The 25,575-nt window shown below is 43.7% G+C and overlaps 1 protein-coding gene across 8 annotated transcripts in view; it reads left to right on the top strand.

Annotated features, from left to right (window-relative positions):
• Positions 1–25,575, top strand: part of MAP7 (microtubule associated protein 7) — a 126,127-nt gene that overhangs the window by 39,325 nt on the left and 61,227 nt on the right. Inside the window, exon 1 of one of the 8 annotated variants that reach the window (XM_048489935.1) lies at positions 4,385–4,676. The exons of the other annotated variants lie outside the window; for them this stretch is intronic. Within the exon in view, the coding sequence (XP_048345892.1) occupies positions 4,652–4,676 (25 nt within the window). The 5' untranslated portion in view covers positions 4,385–4,651. Of the gene's footprint in view, positions 1–4,384; positions 4,677–25,575 lie in introns of those variants that run through there. 8 annotated transcript variants of the gene reach the window in all.

A 25,575-nucleotide genomic window follows, 5' to 3' on the forward strand; every position in this document is an offset into this window, starting at 1 on the left:
GCTCCCACCACCGAGCCCGGACGTACACGGTTGGACGGGCTGCCGGGGACCCCGCCAGCTGGCACAGATGTCACTGCGGTTGGGGGTGGATCCTGGGACGGGACGCGGTGCGTCCCGGTCGAAGCAGTGTCGGCAGGATCGGAGGAGGAGGATCGGAGCAGCGTCGGCAGGATCGGAGGAGATCCAACAGATCGGAGGAGGAGGTGGGGCGGAGCCATAGGCTCGGCCACGCTCAGGTCTCAGCTGGGCAAGGACAAGAGGACGCGAAGAGGATTCAGCTGGGGAGGGGGAGGAATATAGCGGTCGGAAAGGGATATATGGGGGGGGAGTAACAGCACTCGGGAGCTGCCGCTGCAGCGGGGATCTGGGAGGGGTAACGACGGAACAGGAGAGGGAGAAGGGCGAAGTGCTGCAAGGGGAGGCGGGCACTTGTACAGTCAAGGAGGAAAGGGGGGAGAAAGTTAAGCACCCCAGGTAGCTGGCCCTCACCCCAGTGAAGTAACTGGGCAGGGTGTGGCACCTCTTTGAGCCCTGGGTCCCGCTGTCAGTGAGGCAACTGCAGCGGACCCTAGCCCTGCAGCCCGACCGGTGCAGTAACAGCGGCAGGAAGAGAAGGCTGTGAGGCCTGGGACGGGCTGCCAACGCCAACAGGCACCCTGTGGGCTAAACTGTTTCTTGGCCCCTCAGGCCAATTGGAGAATACCATCTCTGGGGAATCCAACCCCCAGGACAGGGAGGGAGGGAAGGCACCACAGCCCAAGAGCCCCGGGTGGGGAGGGGAAGCCCCACAATTCAGGAAGCCAAAACTAGCGCTTTGTTCCATGAACCCCAATATATACCTGAAGTTTGCCACATGGCTCATACTTCCCCCCTCCCTCACATTCCCAAAACATCAGCATAAGAAGAGACAAGTGAGAAAGAAGTATTGTTTTGTGCAGCCGCAGATGCTTCCCTCCCCCAGGAAGTTGGAGATAAGGAAACAGTTCGCCTGGCAACTAAGTTACAAGCAAACAATAGAAAACCTTACCAGCCTCAGGCAATGATTATGCAAGTCCAGCTGTGGCCTTGGTGCAGATGGGCAAGATGCCAAGCCCAGCATGGCTGCGGCCTGACATTTTGTTCCCCTTAAAGCACCCTCCCCCATGGGCGGTTGGGGTAAGCTTGGTGAAAGGCTTTGACTAATCGGGGAGCTCACACATGTGAATAGTATACCCATTCATTAAAGCTGGGTGGTAAGTTCGTCCAGGTTACTAGGTACTGTAGGTGGCCTCTATGTAGGCGAGAGTCCAAGATGTTGGCCACTTCATGGTGTAGCTCACCTCGTACGATGCTTGAACATTACACTTGAACACATTACATGTACTACATCATTAGCAATGAAGTGCCCACTGTGGTATGAAATGAAAATGTCCAGCATATTCAGGTAATTGAGACATTTGTCCCACTACCTTGGACATGTTTTGTTTAAATTTGTCTCCATTTGTTTTAATTGGGATCTAACTTGTCTCAGTATCCCAGATTTCAAAAGGAATGCAGCAATAGCAAGGAATTTCATAGATCACAGAATGATCAGTCTGTCATATAACACATAAAACAACATTTATGGTGTTGTATGAAGTAAGTGTCTTCTGTGTATTGTTGAAGGCTTTCACGGCCAGAATCACTTGGGTGCTATGTGGTTTCCGGGCTGTATGGCCGTGTTCTGGCAGCATTCTCTCCTGACGTTTCGCCTGCATCTGTGGCTGGCGATGATCCTCTGAAGATGCCAGCCACAGATGCAGGCGAAACGTCAGGAGAGAATGCTGCCAGAACACGGCCATACAGCCCAGAAACCACACAGCACCTAAGTGTCTTCTGCTGCTTCCTGTTGACAGTGTTACTCACTGTAGCCCATGGAGACTGAATTGTACTTGCATTTTCTTTTTGTTCAATCATATAAATAAACTGGTCATACTAGGCATTCTATTTCTGACATACAATCAAACCTTAGTCCTACACTTGGGTACAGTTTCACATAACTGTTTTGTACCATATGTTCCTTCAGTGGCAGGTGCAGTGATTGTAGGGAATCCTCAAACCCAAATACTTGTACCCCATATGTGGGAAAAGCCAATTGTGAATAATTCACCCTAAGCTAGTGAATTAAACTGGTGTGCTTAAGATCAATTATATCTTAATACTTACCATATTGCTTTTAACTAAGCTGTTTCTTTGACAGAAGAGCAGGCGGAGTTATGATTGAACACAGAAAACAGATTATTTCCCTTAAGAAATGCACTGATTTCTGACTTAACAAAAGGCCTTTGAAATAGTCAAATCTACATCTTTTTAAAGAAGAGTTGTATCCTACAGAGCGATGTTTGTCAAGTGCTTCAGGATCTAAAAGCAGTTTGAAACATGATTGTTTCAAAGGATAGGGAAGATACCCACCTCAAATGCCATACAGTATGGCCTATGTACACGGACAAGCAGGAAGCCGCATGGACTTATGGATAGCATCTCATTTCTCCCTTCCCCACTATTTCCTCTTTCCCTTTCCTGAAAGCCGCATTGCCTCTTCCCTTTTCCTGCTTCCTTCTCTCCTTCCCACCAACAGCCAACATACCTTTATCTGTCCCGAAATCTTCACCTTTCCCTCTTGCCCCTCCCCTGAGCAGCCTCTACCTAGGAAAACTATGGCCCAGTTGGTTGGTGCCAGCCACTGGGCCAGGCCCACTTGCATTGTAGGGAACCATCAAGGACTTTTGGGGTCCCCTCACTTTCTCTGGTATCTCCTCCCCCCCCCAATAGTTTCTCTTTCCTTCTTCTTGGCCACCCACTTATCCTCTCCCCTTTCCCTGCTGCAGTTTCTCCTCAGCCATTCACCAGCCTACCTTATATCTGCCTCCCATCTTCACCTAAATTTATTATTTATTTCCAGGTCCCACCTGGAATTTGGCAATTTTAAATCCTATCAGGGCTAAAACTAAGGCTAACTTGCAGATAGTGCTTCAGAGTATTTATGGAAACTGTCTCGTGTATGTATAATGAGATTTGTTGAAGGTAGCAAGAAGCATTTAGCATAGTGTTACCAAAATGGCTACTTTGGAGGGTGGACTCCATGGCATTATACCCTGCCCTCCTCAAGCTCTATCCTTAAACCTCCAAAAATTTCCTCAACCAGAAGTTGGCAACCTTATTTATTATTATTATTATTTATTAAACTTGCTATACCGCCCTATCCCCGGAGGGCTCAGCAGAACAAACAACACTGTAGACAGTGAACACCTAACCAGTCCCAGAGTGTGTGTTTCTGCCATTAAATTGGGTCAGTAGTCTAAGAGACAGATTTGTTCTTCCCTTTGTCAGTAGTCTAAGAGACAGATTTGTTCTTCCCTTTGTAACAGGACTCTCTCTCAAGAACTACTAATCCCAGAGTTCCTTGTGCATAAACAAAATGATGCCACAGCTGGTGAGAGAAACAAAATATCTCAATGACTGAGGACATTGATCATAGGGACATAGGATTATCTATCTGCTTGGAGACCAAGGGTGGAAATGTGCCCTGTCCCTTTAATGGTGTGTCATTTACCTCCTGGCAGTGTTATTTGTCGGCATCCCATGAAAAGCTCCAGCTGCCCAGTTCTTCATACGAATTCTGTGAAGTACCGGTAGGTTAGTCTGAAATACAGTTTATCCAGTAGGGTTGCCAGATCTGGGTTGGGAACACCTGGAGATTTGGGGATGGAGCCTGAGGAGGTGCAGTTTGGGAGGGACTTCAGTGTGATAGAATCCATTTTCCAAGAAGACAGTTTTCTCCAGGTGAACTGATTCTGTTGCCTGGAGATCAGTTGTAATCCCAGGAGATCTCCAGCCACCACCTGATGGTTGGGAATCCTAGTTATCCAGTGAGCTTCATTGATGAGTGGGGATTTAAACTGGGCCTGCCTTGTTTTAGGCCAGCATTCTAACCACTAAATATCCTCCCTTTCATATATTAAACATTTCGGATGTACAATCTCTAACTTAAGCATCAGTTCTAAAAACATATGCTATTGGCCCTAATTTTAATTATTGTAGTTTTTTTGAAAACCCCATAATTTTCTCTGCAGTTCATGTCTTTATTGAAGGATGAACTAAAGTGGTAATGCTAGCATGTTGAGTCTCTTTGAACATGCAGGCTGTGCTGTGAATTAAGAAGCAAAGCAGTGTGGTAGACAGCTGCCAGGACCACTAACCAATTGCACCGAGGCTTACCTTCAGCTAAGCTGCTCATAATACTGACGCACTGCACTGGGAAACGCTCTGCAGATCCTCCCCCCCCCCCCCAGCTTCTCCCTCCCTTCCCTGTCCCACAAATAATCTTGTGGAAGTGACTGACAAACTCCATTTTGATCAGATGCTGACCCAGGAACTATAAGAAGGCAGTTCCAACTAGGCCCCTTGCACACTATGAAGTTACCGTGAGAACTATGCTTTATTTGCACTGGATTTTTGTCGGTGGTTCTGAAGTAGAACAGTCACGATATTTTGCACAAGCCCTTCTATTTTCCTCCCTTGGATTGCTTTTCCACCAGCCAGTCTTCATCTCTGTGTAGATGTAAAGTTAAGCTCCAGAAAAGGTCTGATATGAAGCAAATCATGGAGCTGCAGTAGATTCTTGGAAAGGCACATGAATACGGTAATGGAAGAAATCGGTAAGGGCTTTCATATTTCTTAATAAAATGTATTCGCTTGTATATTAGTCTTTCATTGGTAACTTTTCCTTGTGCTTTGTTTCTGAATTTGTGTATAGAACCATGGACAGGGTAATCATTTGCAAACACTTGCAGTAGTTGGGTAGTGTATCAGAATGAGGAGTGTGCTGTTTTTGCCCTGTTATATTTGAAGAAAAGGTTTTGCAGTATTCTTATATACCTTTAAAGTGAAATGTTCTGTGCTGTACCTCCACTGAGACTACATGTCTGATAGTGAAGGATATGGTGAGATGGCTGTTTGTAGGTTTTAATGTGGTTTGAATTAAGTAATGTTCAAAAAAATCTTTCTTTTCTGTAGAAATCTGACAAATTAATGTTTATTCAGCGAAGGCCTTTGTATTGACAGTTCCTGGTCAATTTGCAAGAACTAAAGAGGTGTCAGTGTAGTACATATGCTATGTGGTCTTTAGTTTGTACAGAGAATTACTTCATTTGAAACCTGTTTTAAGTCACATCCTTATTGGTGTGCGTATCATTTTTAGATAACTTTAGATAACTGCCATGGCTACAGTATGAACAAAAAGCAAATTTGAAATTTTCCCCCAAAGTATTTCAAAACATAACATAAATTTATTTATATGCTCTATGTACAATAATGTAATTTATTGAATTAATTATTTAGTCAGTTATTTGGAAGTTTTTTTATTGAAGCCAAATGAAAATGAAAGAAATGGAATACAGTAATGTATTTATTACATTTTTTCCCTCCTGCCCTTCCCTTCTGAGGAGCTTAGGGGTATCATTCACATTTCTCTTCACCTTCATTTTATTCTCAAAACAATCCTGTGAGTTTGGTTAGGTTTCAAGTTGCCTACCAAGCAACTGTCTATGGAAATTTGAACCCGAGTCTTACTACTACCTGTTACACCACAACGATTCCTAATAATAATGCTTTGTATTCTGTTTCTCAAAACTCCTAATATTCTATGAATAGCTGCCTCTCCTATCCTCAGCTCCAGTCATGAGCTTAAAGTCTACAAATAGTAACAGATTGCATGGAAATGGGGGATGTGTAGATTATTCAGTAAATAAACATTTACTCTGAAGTAGGCTGAGATTTCAGCCTTGTTTTTGTTCTAGCCTTAATCCAGCTGTCCAGATGTGAACGGTCACTATGTTTAATCCCCAGATCAGCTTCTGAATTGCTCTTTCTTAAAATGAATCCACATCACATTGATTAATGTGGACATTGCAAACAACACATAGTAACTGAAGTTCAGAAGTATGGAAAAATGCCCATTTATGGTATTTTGCAAAAGAATGTGACTTCTGGCTATAGATAGGACTTTTAGATGTGTGATCATGACTTCCCAACCTCCATGTGGGGACTGGAGATCTCCCAGAATTACATCTGATTCCCAGGCAATAGAGATTAGTTCCCCTGGAGAAAATGGCTGATGTTGAGGGTTGGCAATATGCCACTGTACACTGATGAAGCCTCTTCCATTACCCTCCCCAACCTCCATCATCAAATCTCCAGGAATTTCTCAAACCAGAGTTTGCATCCCTCATCTGAACTAAACTACACTGTTTAATCACTGAAAATGGAGGCCTTCTAGGTGTGACATATTTGAATTACACACACACACACACACACACACACACACACACACACACACACACACACACACACACACATACACACCCACCCACCAATGAAACTCAGCGAGGGAATCCCACCCCACTCCCTTCTGACCTTCCCAGCAGCATCCAGGCATTGCTGCCACAGGGGTGCCACCTTTCCTCCCTCCCTTACCTCTCTCAGCAGGCAAACACGCTAAACCCCCTGCCAGAGCTTCCTTCCCCCTTTTTCCTCCCTCCCTCCCTCTCCTTGTCTTCTTGGCAGGCAGGTGTGCTGAACCCCCTGCTGGAAACCATGTGCCCTTCCTCCCCCCCCCCCCGCTGTTGGGCACACCAAGCCTTCTGCTAGGAACTATGTTTCTCCCATCCCCCTTTCTTTCTAAGCTGGCAGGCACACCAAGCCTTCTGCCAGGCACACCAAGCCTTCTGCCAGGAGCGCTCTCTCTCTCTCTCTCTCTCTCTCTCCCCCCCCCCCCAGGGAAAACTGATGCCATTGTCCATGGAACCAGGGTTTCCCCATGAGAAAAACAAAATTGTCCAAGTCCAGCCTGAGGAAAGTGGTAAAGCTTGCAGAGGAGAATAGCGTAGGACCTTCTCTTTAAAAAGAGCCTACAACCTTTCACAAGATGCTAGGTCAAATGGCCAAGAAACCTGTATTAGAGTAGGAACTGTATCAGAGTTGTACAGTTAGGAGGATTGCTTCCTCTGTAGAAAGCAGAATAGAAGAAAATAAGGCGTATCCTTGGATGGTTTACTGAGCACAATTCTTGTTAAAGCAGGAAACATGGAAATGGACTCTGAAAGTAAAATGTTTGTTAACCGTATAGAAACAAGTTGAAGACCCATAAGGACTTCCGGGAAGGCATCTCATTCCTCCCACTGCTCACTATTTCATCTTTCCCTTTCTTGAAATCCCCCATGGCCTCTCCCAATTTCTGTCTGTCCCCACCTCCTTCTTTTCTTTTTACCCACAAGCTGTCCTACCTTTATCTACCCCACTGTCTTCAGCTTTCCCTCCCTCTAACAGCCTCTCTCCAGGGAAACTCTGTCTGAGTTATGCAGTGCCAGTTGCAAGAAGCCAAGCTGTGTGATGCTGTCTGGACTGGGCCCCATTACACAAAGGACCTACAAGAGGCATCGCACTTTAACCTATATCCCCCTCCCTACATTATTTCCTCTTTCCCTCCTTCTGGTAGCACCCATATCCTCTTGTCCCTAGGTAGATACGCCACTGAGGGTGTGCCAGTATTGGTGTAGAGGAAGAATTAAAGCCCTTACTGTCTCCCTTGCTGTTTGTAGCTGAGAATGAGCTCAATATTTATCTCAGAGACGCAAGAGGCATTGTGACTTTTTAAAATATTCATCACGGAAAAATATTTTTCAACTATCAAAAATGGGCACTATACAAATCCCACATGTCCAATAGTGTTTGCAGTTTTCATGTAGAGTGGAAGTGTACTGTGGACTCACATTCCAACCTGAGGTGAGGAAATAGAAAAATCTTGTTGACATTGCACAGAGCTGCTGCCAGATCTCTGCATGCTTCTATCAGATTGGAAAACAGACAAGGATTTTTTTTTGCTTACACATGGGTTGCTTGAACTGGCTTAAATGCTACTGGGAAACCATTTTTTTTTACTGCTTCCACAAAATGTTGTTGTACTTTTGTGCCTCTTAGGTTTTCCCTTGTTTCCTAAGATCTTTCTTAAACCTGATGTGCTGAGACGTGTTGGGAAAGCCTTTCTAGCAGTGGCATACCGTCTACGGGGACATGTGGGGTTACATGTCCCCAGGCGCAGGCCATTTAATCACGTGGGGGCCCCCAGAAAATCACGCTCACACGGCCACACCTCTCTGCACCTGGGCGAGACCTCACACGCAGGGAGGGTGCAGCATGCGGGCAGAGGGGTGAGGATGCACAAGGTAAGCAAGGCAGCCCCACACCTCTCCATGGGCAGACCAGGACACTTGCCTTTCTTATTTATTTATTTATTTATTGATTGATTGATTGATTGATTGATTGATTGATTGATTGATTGTATTTGTATACCGCCCTCCCCGAAGGCTCAGGGCGGTTTCCAACAAAATAAAAATTTAAAACATCATATATATAAGTTAATTAAAAATACATAAAATATTAGACTAAAGATGGCTTCAGCTATTCTATTCCCCCTTTTATGAACCCACGGGAGGCCAGATGTTTGCTTTTTATTGCAGTTGATATCATCCCGGCTGGCCAAACGCCTGGCGGAACAGGTCCGTTTTACAGGCCCTGCGGAAACTTTGTAAATCCCGCAGGGCCCTGATCTCACCTGGAAGCCTGTTCCACCAGGTAGGGGCCAGAGCCGTAAAAGCCCTGGCCTTGTAGAGGCCAGCCGGATCGCCTTGGGGCCAGGGATCACCAGTAGGTCCGCCTCCGATGAACGGAGGGGCCTAGAAGGGCGATATAGGGAGAGACGGTCCCTTAGATATGCAGGGCCAAGGCCGTGAATGGCTTTAAAGGTCAATACCAAAACTTTAAACATGACCCGGTACTTGATCGGCAGCCAGTGCAGTTGGTATAGGACCGGAGTAATCCGGTCCCTTGCTGTTGCTCCGGAAAGGAGTCTGGCTTCCCCCCATCAAGTTTTTGAAGGGCTGAGGTAATGCCTGGGGCTTTTAAGTTGCGCATTGTGCCATTTGCCACTGCTGTGACGCAGGCGCAGGCTTGAATAGGAGCCAGTTAGAGGCACATGAACACACCAAGCACCTGGTTAATGTTTTATTGCATGCCTGTGTACACGTGCACGATGCTTCGGATGCAAGCCCATCTCTCCTCTCTGCAGGTGGGTTGGGAAAAAAAACACCCCAAACCGAGTAGGCTTGGAGGAGCGGAGGAGACAGCTCCCAAAATCCAAGTAGAAGCAATGGTTTGGTGAGCACTGGTCCTCCCACTGGAGCGGCACTTGGTTAAAACAATATAGAGATCCAGCCAGTGGTGAAGATATAATGGGGACATCCGGGGATATTTGACCCAGGTGCACCCCAGTTAAGTCACGTGGGGGGCGCAAAATCACCGTCCACACCCCTCCCCCTTACCCCCTTGGTCCGGCCCCGCCCCAACAGACTGCTCCCACAGAGCTGGCTGACGGAGCAGTCTGTTGGAGACTGCCCCGCCTCCAGCAGAGCTGGCTGAAAGAGTAGTCTGTTGGGGAGGGGCCAGGCCAAGGAGGGAAGGAGGCCCAGCCCTGCCAGGCTGCCTGAGACCACCCCAGCACCAAAGGTAAGTGGGGCGTGGGGGAGGGGGCGCGAGCTGGCCTGGCAGAAGCCCTCCCTCCCTCCTCCCCATCCCAAAAGCCCAGCCAGGCCTGCAGGGGCCTGGCAGAAGCCCTCCCTCCTCCCCCACCTCAAAAGCCCAGCCAGGCCTGCAGGGGCCCAGCAGAAGCCGTCCCTCCCTCCTCCCCTACCCCCAAAAGCCCAACTGGGCCTGCTCTGGGCAGACCCAGCTCTCCTTGCCCCCCCCCCCCAAATCCCCTTTGAAATGACCTGGTGCAAAAAAATTATTGTTTGGTCATGGTGGGGGAGGATGGTTGCCTACGGGGGGGCGGGGGAGAGCGCAAAACTATTCTGCCCTGGGTTCCATTGTTCTTAGCTACGCCTCTGGATCCAGCTCGGCAGTGCATTAGGATTTGGAAGGCAGGCAGTGGATAGAGGGAAAGCTAAGCTTTAGAAGTGATGGAAGAGAGAAGGAGAGCTGGGGGAGGAGCGAAAGTATTTACAGGCCATCAACCTGTAGGATTTAGGAGCATCCAGGGCTGTAGCAGAAATAAAAGGAAAGGTCTGGAAGAGAGATTTCTGGATTCCAGGAAGGTTTCTTCCGGCATTGCTGCCTGCATTTGAGAAGTAGCAACAGGGGCCTTGGCATGTAAGGGAGGGAGGGGGAGGGGGCCCAGCATCTGGACATGGCTTACCCACCCCAGTGGAGGGAGAGGGAGGGAGGAGGGGGAGGGGAGCCATGCAATGGAAGGGGAAGAAGGGAGTGAGGGATGGCATGCAAGGGAGGGGAAGGGGGGCGGCATCTGGACATGGGCCACCCACCCCAGCAGAGGGAGGGGGATGGGTGGTATGCCAGGGAAGGGGAGGGGAGCATGCAAAAGGGAGCTCTTGCTTCATGGCCATTGGAAATCTGGTTCCCACTTAAGCATTCCCCAATTCTGAATATTCTGGGGTTTGCGCCACCTGGATATAAGGCACATTTCCAGCATTGAGATCTGGCCGCCACACAAAGGCTCCTAGTAAACTTGGTTATGGCAGCTATGAAGTATCAGTAATATTAATGCAAGCTGTTGTGCTAACAACGGGGAAAATTGTAAAATGTACTGCATAGCCAGTCATGAATCAAACCACTGGCAAAGTTAAAGAACACCTGGGAATGTACATGTTTTTGAATACGTGTTTGTGCTCGTCTTTATAATAGAAGGAAATTAGTTTTTAAGGTTTCTGAATTGTGAGATTGTGAATTGTGAGATAGTTAATTTTTTTCTGTTAATGAACTAAATGATTCAGGTTTCTTTGTAAAGTAAAACTGTAAAACTTTGTAAAGGGAAAACTGAGCTCAATGGCCCCTATTCTTATGAAAATTCTTGCAACTTCTGAATGGTGGTGGGGCTCTTTAACAACTTTTAGTGATACACACAAGAGTGTAAACATGTCCATGGAGTTGTTCCATTGTTAGGGCTTCACTGCCAAGCTGCCCACCTTCAGCATGGCAAGATGGTAAATGCCATCCATGTATTGCTTAGGCAAGCAGATTTATGCTATTTTGTTATAATGCATTTTGAATGCAGGAAACTTCTGTATTACAAGAGAAGTTATTTTGTAAAGACTGAGTTCATGTTAGTAAGTGCCTTATATTGTCAGTATTAAAATTCAATGTGTGCATTGAAAATGTGTGCATTGCATTGAAAATTCTACTGTGAAAAACATGACTTGAAATTTGTCGCTGTCCTTTCCCTCCCTCCCTGGCTCTGTGCTGTGTTTCCAATGCTGGGGGGCAATTGGGGATGCTGGATATAACACCATAAAATGTTTTCACAGCAGTAATCAAACATTTTGGAAGCATTTTAAGTCATATGACACTTAAAACACTTTAAACACTTTTAAGTGTTATAACAGTTGTTAAACATTTTGAAAACATTTTGAAAATGTTGTCAAAAAAATTAATTTCCGCTGTATGGTGTAGGCCATTGTTGTATTCAGTCACTATTTTTTTCTGACATTTATTGTAGATGAATTCATTCAGAAAAATCAAAGAAATGTTTTGAGAGATGAATTCTTTACTGGAACCCATCCCATCCAAATAATATTATACCATTTGTTGCTTTTCTTTAAAACTGCAGTTAGCTGATAGCACTAGATGTTTGGGTCTCTTAAAATGTCGCTTGGATCTCTGGGTTCCAATAGAAGCACTTCTTTGGCAGTAGAGGAAATGGTTTGGGATTATGGAACAATATATGTCTCCATTATCTGCATAAGTGATTCAACATCTCTTGCATTAGCGATTCTGCATGGGTATTTCATGCCATGTTAAATGCTTGTCAAGCATTGTAAAGATCATGTCAGGAATATGGAACATGACAGGCTGTTGGTGGGTAGCATCCTTTTCTAATTTAATGTTCAATACAAAACAGAAAAAACTGCATAAGGAACATCACTAATTAAAGAATCCAAACACTTGGGTCTGGAAACATTATTTATACATGAGCATAGCAATTAATGCTGCCCACTCTTAACCGTATCACAAAAAGCCATTGTGATGCCAAAAAGCCAGATCCTATTCTATTTTTTAATTTTTAAAATATATTTATTACGGTGTTCCATATGTAGCATATAGATTCAAATTATCAATGCTATATTGTTCTTCTGCATGAGAGAGAGAGAGAGAGAGAGAGAGAGAGAGAGAGAGAGAGAGAGAGAGAGATTATGGCCTTTAGGCCAAGCATAATAGTAGAATCTATTGTGTAGTAGAATACTAGAACAAGTGTGTTGTAATGGTTAGAGTTCTGGCTGGACAGGTAAATACTTGATGGAAACCTGATGTGGATTGTGCCTGTATCGACAGTAGGTATTACTCTTCCAGTCTCTTCAGCTTTCAAGAACAGAATTGCAGCCACACTTTACCAGTGTTGTGTTAGCCCTGAAACAGGGAGAACAAGATAAGCAGCATTGTGGTGGTGTAATAGCACTTTAAATTGGCAAAAGTGAGTGGAATTGAAGATCTAAACCATTTCTTCTGCTATGTCATGATCTAGATCCAAACTGAGATGTCAGACAGCTAGCATTTGCCCAACATCTAGGTAGTAGTTGTTTTAACTACTGCAATCTTGTATAAATTTTATATATATTTTACTATCTGGGCACCCGTGCTTCGCTACGCATACTTCATCACAGGCTCTCTATGATTTTTGGGTGACATTCAACACACTTCTTTACTTCTTTGGGGTGACATGCAGCATATTTTCTCACAGCCTGTCTGTGGACTGATGGGTTTGTTTTCACATATTTTGCAGCAGCTTCCTGTAGTTGTCTTTTTTTTAATGCAATGTGTTATTGCTCTCTTTCACCTGGTGGGCTCCAAAAGACGTCATGTGGAAGCAGCTGTTGTATTTTCGGGATGCAGAAAGGAAGTGTTCTGCCATTGGATGCTGATGAGTGAGAAAGCTGTGAAGAGGTTCAGGGTAGGGTTGAAGGGCTGGGAGCTGGACTGTACCGCCACTGCAGCACATTCCTGGGGACTCATCCCGCCACTTCAGAGCACGACACCGAGCACAGGGTGATCGGAGGCCAAGAGCAGTAAACTTCTCCACAGTAATCAATCTGATGTCCATATGAAAAACCCGACAAATGTTTAGTAGTCCAAGGTGATAGTGTGGTTTGCAATCTATTTTGACAGGGTACCTGTGCTTTGCTAGCATACTTCATCACAGGGTCTCTATGAATTTCAGGGTGACATTCAGCATACTTCTTTACAGCCTGTTTGTGAACTTTGGGGTGACATACAGCATATTTTCTCACAGCCTGCCTGTGGACTGATGGGTTTGTTTTCACATTATTTTGCAGCAGCTTCCTGTAGTTGTCTTTTTCTTATGCAATGTGTTATTGCTCTCTTTCACCTGGTGGGTTCCAAAAGACGTCAGTAGTCCAAGGTGATAGTGTGGTTTGTAATCTGTTTTGATTGTATTTGGCTGTAGCAGGGTTGTTAATGTGAGGGTGGGTGGAGAAGTACTTTTTCACAGCCTGTCTGTTAACTTCGGGATGACATTCAGCATGCTTTTTTGCAGCCTGTTTATGAACGTTGGGGTGACGTGCAGCATATTTCCTCACAGCCTGTCTGTGGACTGATGGGTTTGTTTTCAAATAGGTTCACATGTGTTGTGGAAGGCGGTGTTAGAGTGGCACACCATGGTGAAAGACATGAAGTTGGTGGTGTTTAATTGTCACCCTTAGAATGTGCAGCATGTCTGTGGACTGAGGGGCTGGTTTGCCCTTAGAATGTTTGTGCAGATGGCCAGAGATGAGCAGTTAAAACAGTAAATGTGTAATAACTCGAGTAAAACTGAATATTTTGAAAAATCCTTTCTTAGTGAGCACCTAAACCACATAATGAACTGGTGTGCCAAATTTCAACTTCGTGAGTTTGGTGGTTTTTGAGTTCTTTTGATGAGTCAGTCAGTGAGTTAGTCAGTGGTATTTCGCGTTTATAGATATAGATTGATATCAATGCAACTTCTCGGTAAATACACTCCTAATACAAGAATATTAAATATACAGCTGTTTCTCTTTTGAAGGTTCTGCTGTTTATGAAACAGTTGTGTCACATCAGAATCTTCTAATATTTTTTCTAGTTTTGTCCATATATTTTCTTGTCTGTGGATAATTAGTACTGGCTCCTACAGAATTGCTTTTAACTTGATTACTGAAATAATGTATTTTGAACCTCTTTGAGTGTTTGAAATATAGCCTATACTTTCAAGTGATCATCAGTGGACCACTAGGATAAACTGTGATTCCAGAGGTCGGGGTCTGACACTATGTCTCAAAATGTATCTCACAAACCTACTATGCAGTTTTGGCAAACTGTTCTCTGTTGTCCCTGGACTCCTATTGGCAGTATTAATTTGTTCTTTTCATGCTGCCTTTCTATTAAGACATTCAAAGTAGTTTACTATTCAAACTTTGAAAAAGCAAAACAAAAGTGACTTCAGACTTCCCTAGACGATCAATTATCTTCTCAGGAGTTCATGGTATGAACTCTTTGGCCTGGGTATGACTCTTTCATCCCCCACAGGGCACAGGTCTTCGTGGAGGGCTAGGAAGAGGCTGCCTCAGCTGGTTTCTTTCAGGCTTGGGTGGCTGATGGTGTGTGTTCCCTGGCCTGGGGCACTTTTAGTGTTATTATCCCCATAGAGAAAATGGGGATAATAATACTGGCCTTGATTACAAGTGTCAATGTAAATGTTGCAGCTCGTACTTCAATGTTTAGGTCATTAAGAAAACCTGCAGTGATACCAACTATTTCACGACTGTGAGAAAGTCCTTCAGGAGAGGAGGCCATACAAAACTATATTTAATTGTAGCTTCATTTCTGCATGTTACAAGTGTCATTTGTTTCAATGACATTTGTTTAAGTCACTTGAAAGACAGGTGATATTTTTCATTTCCTTGCCCCCAGAATATGAATTGATGGGCTTAATCTGAATTAAGGATATGTATTATTTAATCTGAATTGAGAATATGTAATATTTTCATATCTTATGGTTAGGTAGGTATTACCATCTTGCATCTTATTTTGTTGAACTCTTTGCTTGTTGGCATTTTGTTAGCCATCTTGAATTTCAGGAGAAAAGTGAAAAATAATTTGATAAATATAATTTGATAAATATTGTCAACATGAACACAATATTGGCTTTGTTGACATGTAACAACGTTGCGGCCCATGTGTACATATTAGAGCATTGGACTTCTCCTCCTAACATATTTCAATTGTTTTGTAGCAAACTATAGGATGACTGTTTATCCAAAACAAGAAATGTATAATTTGCCCACACTATTCTTTCCCTGCAAGCTGAAATTGGACCATGAGTTCAAGCCATAATCAAGCCATGAGTTCTAGCTGAGACGTAGCTTTTCTGTGATTTGAGGCAGAAGAGAATGTGTGGGAGGGAATCTTGGCATGTCATGAAGGAAAGGGAAGGTATATGCCCAAGACTTGTTCATGTATTTCCAAGTAATGGGTTGGCATTATTTGAACCAATGCAAAACCAAGAGGCAATACAAGTAAAGTTGTCATCTTCAAGGAAGGGCTTAGAGTTTTCATGGAATTACAAGTGATACTACAGAGAGAAGTTCCTTTGAAGTAAATGGCACCTTCAGAGGGTAGATACTATGGCATCTCATTCCCACAGAGCACTCCCCAGGCACTGCCTCCAAATCTCCAGGGATTTCTCAATCTACAGTTGGCAACTCTAAAGACAAGATAGGCACATGTATTGGTGATGATAAATACAACAATATATATAATCTATAGAATGAATATCATGTGTATTATTGAAATAGTGAAACTCAGCTAATACTCATTCAGAATCTTCCTCAAGTTTGCATAAACAGCTTCACTGTGTAACTTGAAATGCTATGGGAAGCAACTGAATCCCTATTCAAATCCAGAATCAGAAAAAAATAAAATTTGCAGGATTTCTTTCTGTGTTAACTTCACCAAATGTTACCTTTGTATATATCTGACCTGTACAGATATACCACAAAGGAAAATGAATCCTTTAAAAAGTCGCTAATGTTGATTTATATCTTGAAACTGAATATATTCTGATTATTTAACCAAACAAAAATTTATTTCATTCTGACCCAAACAACTGCTACTGCCACTGAATAATATTCCATTGAGCTCTTTTGCTTCAATTGTTTTAGTCTGTTACTGGATAATGAATGAATTTCTCTGCTGGTTTATGCACTTGGATTGACTTAAGGCCTTTTCAGCATATGCCATTTATCACATTTTCAGGCTGGAAATAAAATGTTTCCTTGATAGAGTTCTGCATTGTTTTCAACCCCTTGGGTTTTGAAATTGTTTCCAAAATATGTTTTCTCCATTATATCTGAAAAAAAACTTTTACAGCATTTTTTTTCACTGAAACATTTCCGAACTGGCTTCCCTCACAGTGTGATCATACCGAAATGTTTTATTTTTCCCCTGGCAAAACAATGTGCTGTTTTCCATGCCCCCTATGTGGTCACCAAACCTCCATTTTGGCGCCTGCTCTGCCATTTTTGTGGTCCCTCACCTCTCAGCTTCACACCTCTCCTCTCAACATTTCTTATTTCTGGTGTCCTCCCCCCACCCCATTTTTTGGTATCAGCGACTCAGCAATACTATGAAGCATCGCTACAGTGCAAGAATGGAGTGGGGGGAAAATGGCAGCCAGAAAACATTTTGAGAAAGAGAGTGAGGACAAACTTTGTCATAAACTTTGGGATTGAAAACGTCTTTGAAATGGTTGGGTGTGCAGAAAAACCCAAGAAAGGTTTTGTCTGCCTATAATGACACAACATGGGTTACTGCAAGCCATGAGAAGTGTAGCATATGAGCGTAAATGCTGAAATGTTAGTGGCTTTTTTATACGTTATGGTAATTCATATACGTTATGGTAATTCATATATGCATATACACACACACACAGAATTATGTATGCAGAAATAAAAATTATTTAGGATATTTGCAGGGAGAAAAAACATTTTAAGACATCAGTAGCTTTTTCTGGATGCCTTGCTCCCAAATACTTTTGGGATAATGAGCAAGACCCTCCCTGCAGAATTGACTGGGAATCCCTGGAAAGGACCTGCCCCCTTCCCAACAGATGGAGGGGAAGTACAAAACTGGCTGTCAGCAAAGCGGCTACTTCAGCGGTGGGATCCAACCAGTTCTCACCACTTCTCTAGAAGTGGTTACTAATTTTTTCTGAGTGCCGAGAAGGGGTTACTAAAGCAACCTCCCTGCCGAATAGGGACTGGAGGTGCGTGTGTGCGGCAGTGCCACTGTTTGAATCCTACCACCATCGGAACCTGTTATTAAAATTTTTGGATCCCACCACTGGGCTACTTGCCCACCCCACAAAGGGCCCATGCCTATCACCATCTTATCTCAAGTGGGCTTGCCTGGGTGGTGAACTGACCCTGAGCTTTCTCTGTCAGCTGGCAGTTTACAGCATATACTAGTTTATCCTCCACCTGTTTAAGGGATAAAATTAAGCAAAGTGAACTTTTATCCAATCATAGCTTCATATGGAAGGCCAATCTGCCTGTTGGGGGGCAGAGCTTTCTTTCTCTTGTCACTACATTCGGCATGTTAACCTGAGGTGTGACTGGATTGGCATATGAACCAAGACTGAATGAAGTAGAACCACAGTCGTTTTATTTGTAAACCCAAATAAAGGCATATTTCACATTTTAGAAATCCATACTTTGGTTTCATTACTGCATAAGACATTTTTTTAAAAAAAATCACAGAATTCTCTTTTGGGAATGATATAATAATATTGTAAAGGATCTTATAAATAGAATTCATGATGGAAAAAATACAAGATTGTGCAGAATAAAATACCAAACTTTTATAGTTGAACAAAGCTTTAAAATTAAAGTTTTAATGGGAGCTGAACATGCTGCTTAGAGGGACATGCTGTGGAGTTAATACAGTGTCACATTATTCTTATTATAAAGTACATTCTGCAGTACCAGATTCTGGTCATTCATCACTGTAAGCTTTCTTGAGTCTAGAAGAGAAACTGTTAAAAATAGTGCAATATCTCATATTACAGCTGGTGTGGGGCACTGGTAAAATTGCTGGGAGTACATAGCTGAATTCAGAGACAACGTTGTATGGACAAAGATTGAGATGCCCAAAGTACTGTGAATAGTATTCTAGGTCTAGATGATCCAGTTGGCAACCCAGATGAGATTACTCAGGACTACTTACATAATAATACTACTTGTATTGAATAGAATGTGACAAGCTCTCCTCTGGCAAAATAAGGAAATGCGCATGGCTAGCTAGAAGCAATCATATAATATTTGACTGTGTTGATGTTCCCCATGGTTCTATAAGAAATTTTGCCTCCTGAGTATAGCCAAGGTCTATTATGGAAAAAAAGTATTAAAATATTATTTGTCCATCTTTGTCTGTTTACGATTGTTTGGGTTTCTTAGACAGCTGTACGTGACACTGAAGAATGTCCATGTTCATTTCTGGAATCTAAAACAATCAAAAGTACTACTATACATTATAGTCTAATACACTTATTGTGGCAATAAGCTTTTGAACCTGCTGAGTATGAAGTGAAGTCCTCTAATCAGGATGTGCTCATAGTTGATGACTGAGTACATTTCTTCCATTCACCAAGCCTTTTGTGGTAATCTGTTGAGAACAATAGTGTTTCATGAAGTCCAGGAATTAGATTTGCCTTCCTGAATTACATTTTTCCCAAAGAAATTTGTTTTTGGATACTCCAAAATGCAGAGATCAACTGCATGTTACAAACACGTTTCCAGCATACATCTTATAGATTAGTAAATAATTGCTTACTTGTACAAGAAGAAATGCCATTGCAGAAGTACATTACAAAAAGTTTTCTGTCAAACTCATTGAGACTAATTACAGATTAACTTTCTTCCAGATCTGTTTCCACTCTGGTAAGCATAGACTGATTCATAGATCTTTGACCCATTTCTTCATGTAATTAAGGATCAAACTAACTTCACTTGAAGGGCTATATTAATAAACAAATATAATACTTTGAATAGTACATTCATTTTTTCAATAAAGATTTTTTTCAAGCCAAGAGATTGGCAACAGTTGCCAGCACATTAGTACTTTTCCTACTTCCTGAAATAATACATTATGTACATATTCTACGTGAAGATCAAGATCTCACTGCAGCCAAATATTGAACCATCTGGTTACTTCGTGGACTAGAACAGATTTTAGCTATGTCATTTCTGGTAGAAAGTGACATATTAAATCCAATCAATTCTGATTTAGATGAAATCACTTTATAACCCGATATCATACCAAATGCACTTTAGTCTCTTCTATAACTGACATTTGTGGTCTGGTTAAGTATCCATCTGCATCAGGAGAAATATTAGAAGAAAAATGATCAAACTGCATTCAATTGATTTTTTCATTATTCTGAATGACAATCACAAAAGGCTTAATTGTTAGAACAAACCAAAGAGATGAAAGAACTAATCAGTTCCTCTCTGAATAATACCCCCACAAAAATATTTCCATTTACTGAGAGTGCATCATATTTATATGAGTAGCCAGATCTTTAAATTTATGTTGTAACCCTCCCTGAGCCCTATGGGGATAGGGCAGGATAGAAATCCAATAAATAAATAAAATAAATCTACCCATACATTGAAATTTTCAATAACCTGATGTAAATACTTGTTCCACCTTGTCAAAGACCTTATCTGTGTTCTGAAAAATGCATGTTATCATAACTAGTATTTTGTACTTTATCACATTAAACACTCTTTGAATATTTGATGATATTTTTCTTCTTCCCATGAACTCTTCTGAACTAATTTAATGTATTTAGCCATGATTTTTCCAAGTAAGGAAATTAGCCTAGATGAGAGCATTCGAGTGTAACCTTATTTGGATTTGGTATTTAAATTACTTTAACTTCCTTAAATAGTGCTGGAAAGTGTTATAGAGGGGAAGTTTCATTAACTACTTTTGTCAGGGGGAACTTTAATTTTATGTTCAAAAGTGCTGTAAAATTCTGATGTAAAACAATCTGTCCTGAAACTTTGCAACTATTAATTTCTCTATAAAAATTGATGGTTAGGAGAACTTAGTGATGACCTCATTGTAGGAGTGTTTTGAAGAATATAAAAGTTTGTAGAAAATTTTACTGCTAGTTTAGTTAATGCAATTTTTTGGTTAATGGAGATTGGGATTATTCGTTTCTTTCCTTTTCTAATAATTTTTGCCAAAGATTTAGAACTTATTTTTTTCAAATTCATAATTATTTTTTTAAACTCTAGCTATACTATGAAAAGTTGTATTTTATGCAATCTTAGGATTTCTGGTAGGTTTGAGTAATATTTGCTGCTGTTGAATCTGAGCAGGTTTTTTTGTTCTTGCCCCATGAAGCTTTTACACTCTTACTTATTTCGTAATGAGTAAGAGGGCTAAAAAGAAATTACCCCACCAGGTTTCTTGGTCCTCCCAGACAAAGGGACAGGGGGGAGGGGTGCCAATGCTCATTTTGGAGGCTTTCTCCTTTAGAGCAGTTAATGTGCCAACGATCCCTGCGTTGATTGTGTAGGCACTGTGTGGGATATCATGGAGAGTTTGATGATTCTGCTGGTGTACCAGCCACCTAGCATGCTGTCAGATAGCCTACTGAGGCGGCTAGAGGACATGTCAGAGTGGGCCTTGAGGATCCTCAGGCTTATCATTCTGGGGGACTCAGCCTCATCACCACAAGCAGCACCTCACCATTGTTTGGATCTGGAGTATAGCTTTGAACTGGCTGACCTCGTTTTTCCAGGACCAGGGACAGCAGGTGTTGCTCAGGGAGAGGAGTCTCAAATGCACTCACTGATTTGTGGAGTGCTGCAGACACTTCTCTCCCTGATGTTGTTTAATATCTACATGCTGCCCCTGCACAGCTGCTCTGGAGCTTTGGACTGGGTTGTCACCAATATGCACATGAAACCCTGCTTCTGCTGATGGCAGACTGACTAACTTCTGCCCCCTAGATGTTCTGGCACAGTGCCTGGAGGCCGAGACTGGATGGTTGAGAAAGAGTAGACTGAGGTTAAATCTATCAAAAACAGAGGTCCTGTGGCTAGCCTGGGGGAAGTGGTGGAGGGCTTTCAACTGCCTTGGTTTGATGGAGTGGTGCTACATCTTGCCTCATCTATCAAAAACCTGGGTGTGACCTTGGAGTCCTCCTTGTTTATGGAAGCCAAGGCTACACACATGGCAAAAGTGGCCTTTTCCCACCTTCGACAGGCCAAGCAATTGACCCCCTACTGCTCCCGAGCCAACCTCACCACCATGATCCACATCTTCAGGCTTGACTACTGCAGCTCACTCTGTGCAGACCTGCCCTTGAGACTAATCTGAAATTAAAATTGGTTCAACATGTGACAGCATGACTCCTCACTGGTGTGATGAGGAGGGAGCATATCACTCCTAATCTACACCAGTTGCATTGGTTGCCAATCAAATTCTGAATTATGTTCAGAGTATTAGTTTGGACTTTTAAAGCCTTGAGTAGTTTGGGACCCTCATATCTTCAGAGCTGCAACTCCCCATATTGCCTTCGAAGAACATTATGATCATCTTCCAATGGAAATCTGCTGGGGGTTCCTGACCTCAAGGACATGAGGTTGGGCTCAACCAGGGCCAAGGCTTTTTTGGCCCTTGCTCCAGCTTGGTGGGACTCTCTGTTGGCTGACACCAGGGCCCTGTGTGATCTTAATCAGTTCTGCAGGACCTGTAAGACAGAGATGTTCCACCAGGTTTTTGATTGAGGCCCCACACCAACTTACCAGTCTCCCGACAATCCAACCACAAACTTGTATTAAACATCATTTATTCATACCAGCCAGTGATTTATATTTTATTCTCAATTCTTTCCCTGTTCTTGTTTGTTTTAATGACATCCAGTCCTGTGGTTATTATCAGGACAAAGAGGAATGAAAGATTGGGGGATCATTGCCATAGGCTGAATGAAAGCCATCTATTGTTGTAGGTCTTGGTTTTAGTAGTTTTGATATTATTGTATTAATATTATATTTTAATGTGTATTATCTTAAGCTGCCCCAAACCTGACTATGGTAAGGAATGGATGGGGTATAAATGCAACACACACACACAAAATTAATAAAGCATCTTAAAAAGAACTTTGGGAACAATACAAACAATAAAATAGCCAAATTTCTGCTGGAGATCTATAATTCAAACCTATTTGGTGCAATATGCATTGTGTGTTATTTGCCCTGTTGCAGGGCTGCATGCCATCTCACACCATTTTGGCTTGGTGGCACACAGTGCACAGCAGAAGACTGGAGTCTGTCTTCCCCATGTTGCTGTTGTCCCAGACCAAATCGGCCACTGCAGTAGCTGACTAAGTTCCCTGCAGCTGCCATATGGCTGTGGATTTCCTCAGACCTATCCGTGGCCAAATGTATTGTGTAGTATGGCCCTTGGAATTCACACGAAAAGGAAAGACTAGTCCATAGAACACAAAATAAATAATTCAAGCAAGCTCATCTAGCCTCTACCTCTTCTTGTACCATTTCTCAGCACCTTGTCCTCTGTTCCCAGAATCTTAGTGCCAGCTGTCATGACTCCTTCATGCATACAAATACTGAGAATTTGTTGGGAGAACTGGACAGAACTATGGAGCCTGTCATGGCTTGTGAACTACAAACTCACTAGCTTGCTCTAGACCAGGGGTAGGGAACCTGCGGCTCACCAGATGTTCAGGAACTACAATTCCCATCAGCCCCTGTCAGCATGGCCAATTGGCCATGCTGGCAGGGGCTGATGGGAATTGTAGTTGGGGGGGGTGGGGGGGGGGGGGGGTGGGGGGGGGGGGGGGTGGGGGGGGGATGGGGGGTGGGGGGGGGGGGGGGAGGGGGGGGGGGGGGGGTGGGGGAAGGAAGGGGAGGGGGTGGGGGGGAGGGGGGGTGGGGGGGGGGGGGGGTGGGGGGGGGGGGGGGTGGGGGGGGGGGGGGGTGGGGGGGGGGGGGGGTGGGGGGGGGGGGGGGTGGGGGGGGGGGGGGGTGGGGGGGGGGGGGGGTGGGGGGGGGGGGGGGTGGGGGGGGGGGGGGGTGGGGGGGGGGGGGGGTGGGGGGGGGGGGGGGTGGGGGGGGGGGGGGGGGGGGGGGGGGGGCGGTGGGGGGGGGGGGGGGCGGGGGGGGGGCGGGGGGGGGGGGGGAGGGGGAGGAGGGGGGGGGGGGTGGGGGGGGCTGATGGGAATTGTAGTTCCTGAACATCTGGAGAGCCGCAGGTTCCCTACCCCTGCTCTAGACACTCCCGACTAGCAGCAAATTGCATTGGAGGGAGAGGTAGAAGTGGCAAGCAGACTTCCAGGAAAGTTACAGAACTTAAAAGCCTCTGCAAAACTTCTAAGGAACCTTAGGTTCATCAGAAAACCACTAGTCTAAATCATTCTGTGAGTGAGTTAAGAATGACCAGGTTGGTTTGCATTTAAAATAAAATTGCATCCAGTGAAGTACTGACAATTTTGATTGGCAGGATGCCTTGCCCAATGGTGGAAGAGTCTCTAGAATTAATAGAAGGAAATATGGAATTTATTCAGCTGGCTCAGGTCCCAAGGCACTAGACTGTAACAAACAGTTCATCTCTCCGGCTTTATTCCACTCCCTCAAACACACATAGAATTTTTTTTTGCTGCCACCACCACCATAAGAATTGTAGATATGATGGTCTTACTCTTGACTCTGGCCAGTATTAAAATTCAAGAGACACTTCTTCAAATGAAGTGCTGTCCTTCCTACCCCAGATCCCCAAGGATCTAAGGGAGCCTTGAACACGAGCTTATTACAGTGCAATCCACAATGTGGGGACTGAAAAGGTTTGGAACCAGTGTGACCCCAGTATTATGCAGCATAAGTGACACTAACATTGGTAAGAGGGGCACTGATGCCAGCACCAGGCAATGCTACTCCACGGTGCCCAGGTGCAAGTATTGCCACTCTGTTGGTGCTCCTCCACTGCAGGAGCCCATACCAGTGCTGATGGGGGTGTTCTCATGAGCAGAGCCAACTTGTCAGCTCCCTCAGGGTTTATGCCAGCAAATAGCCTGGCACAGCCCATTGGAGTACAACAGGGAGTTTTTTCCCATTGGTGTTTTATGTTTTTTTCTTTCCTCATTGGAGGCGGTGCAGCTATGCAATCCCCAGCCACTGTGAAACTAGCCCCTCCCCCATGGATTGGGCTATTGGAGTAATTCAGATCCAAGCAGGTGGTTCCCTCTGTTCACTTTGGCGGATTCCGCACAGGCAAAAAAACAGCAGTGAGAAAACAGTGTGAAAATGGTGTAAACCCTTTTACACAGTTTTAAACCATTTTACACTGTTTTCACACCGTTTTCACACCACTGTTTTTAGCCCATGCAGAATCCGCCTTTGTGTCTTGATAAGTGAGCCAAGTTACGCTTTTGTATAAGTGAAAATGGATCGCCATAATGCCAACTATAGAAGGAAAAGTTAGCCATCATTGATTAAAAAAGAAAAAGCATATCATTGAACAACAGTTAACCGCTACAGAGCAAATTTCCTGTATGATGGTGATTAAATCTAACACTTAATTTTCTGTTTCAGATCAGGGATAGATAGGCCTTACCACTTTTATGTCATATTCCAGTCTCTCTAGAAAAGTTTAAAATGCCCAAATTTCCCACTAAGACTCTCTTTTCAAAACTAAGATTTCCCCAACAAAAGAACATTCTTCCTGTGTAGTTTATTCGACCCCAAATTGCACTGACTGGGTACAAGGTATGGAGGTCCTTTCTGCACAGCACACATATAATGTCTTGAAGACGTTACAAAAAGAATTCTGGGGAGGAACTACACACAGCGTTCTCCCCCAAGATGTCAGATGTCTTCAAGTCAAGTTTTTTCTCCCAACCCATTTTTTTCAAAAATTGCTAAACTAGTGATTCTTTTTGACCAAGACAGGGTCAAGTCGTTTCCTACATGCTGTGCAGAGAGCAGGAGAGAAATTTTTTCCCACCCAGTAATTTTAAAGCTCTTACTTCCTTTCTCGTCTCTTGCGCCCACCATTTTGGGCTGCCGCAGAGATTCTCCATCCCATTTGCAATTTGGTGCTAGCAGGTAATCTGCTTGGTATTTTCGTTTAAGTACATGAATAAAGTTGGTTTTCCCTGGCAATCCTGCGCAAATGTTGTTTTTCCTTTTTTGTTTTGCTTTGAGGGAGGTGTCTTTCTGCTGTGCAGAAAGTATGCAGTGGTGGGTTTCAAATAATTTAACAACCGGTTCCACAAATAACCATCCATAAGCTTCTTCAGTGTTCAGAGTTTTATTGTTTCAATTCTGCGCAGAAGAGGGAACCCAGACTCTCCGCAAAAAATCAGACAGGGAGCCGGTTCGAAGCGCTGCCGCCTGTGTAACATAATTTATAGTTACAAAAACATACCTC

This window comes from Sphaerodactylus townsendi, linkage group LG01, assembly GCF_021028975.2.
Source record: "Sphaerodactylus townsendi isolate TG3544 linkage group LG01, MPM_Stown_v2.3, whole genome shotgun sequence".
Classification (NCBI taxonomy): Eukaryota; Metazoa; Chordata; class Lepidosauria; order Squamata; family Sphaerodactylidae; genus Sphaerodactylus; species Sphaerodactylus townsendi.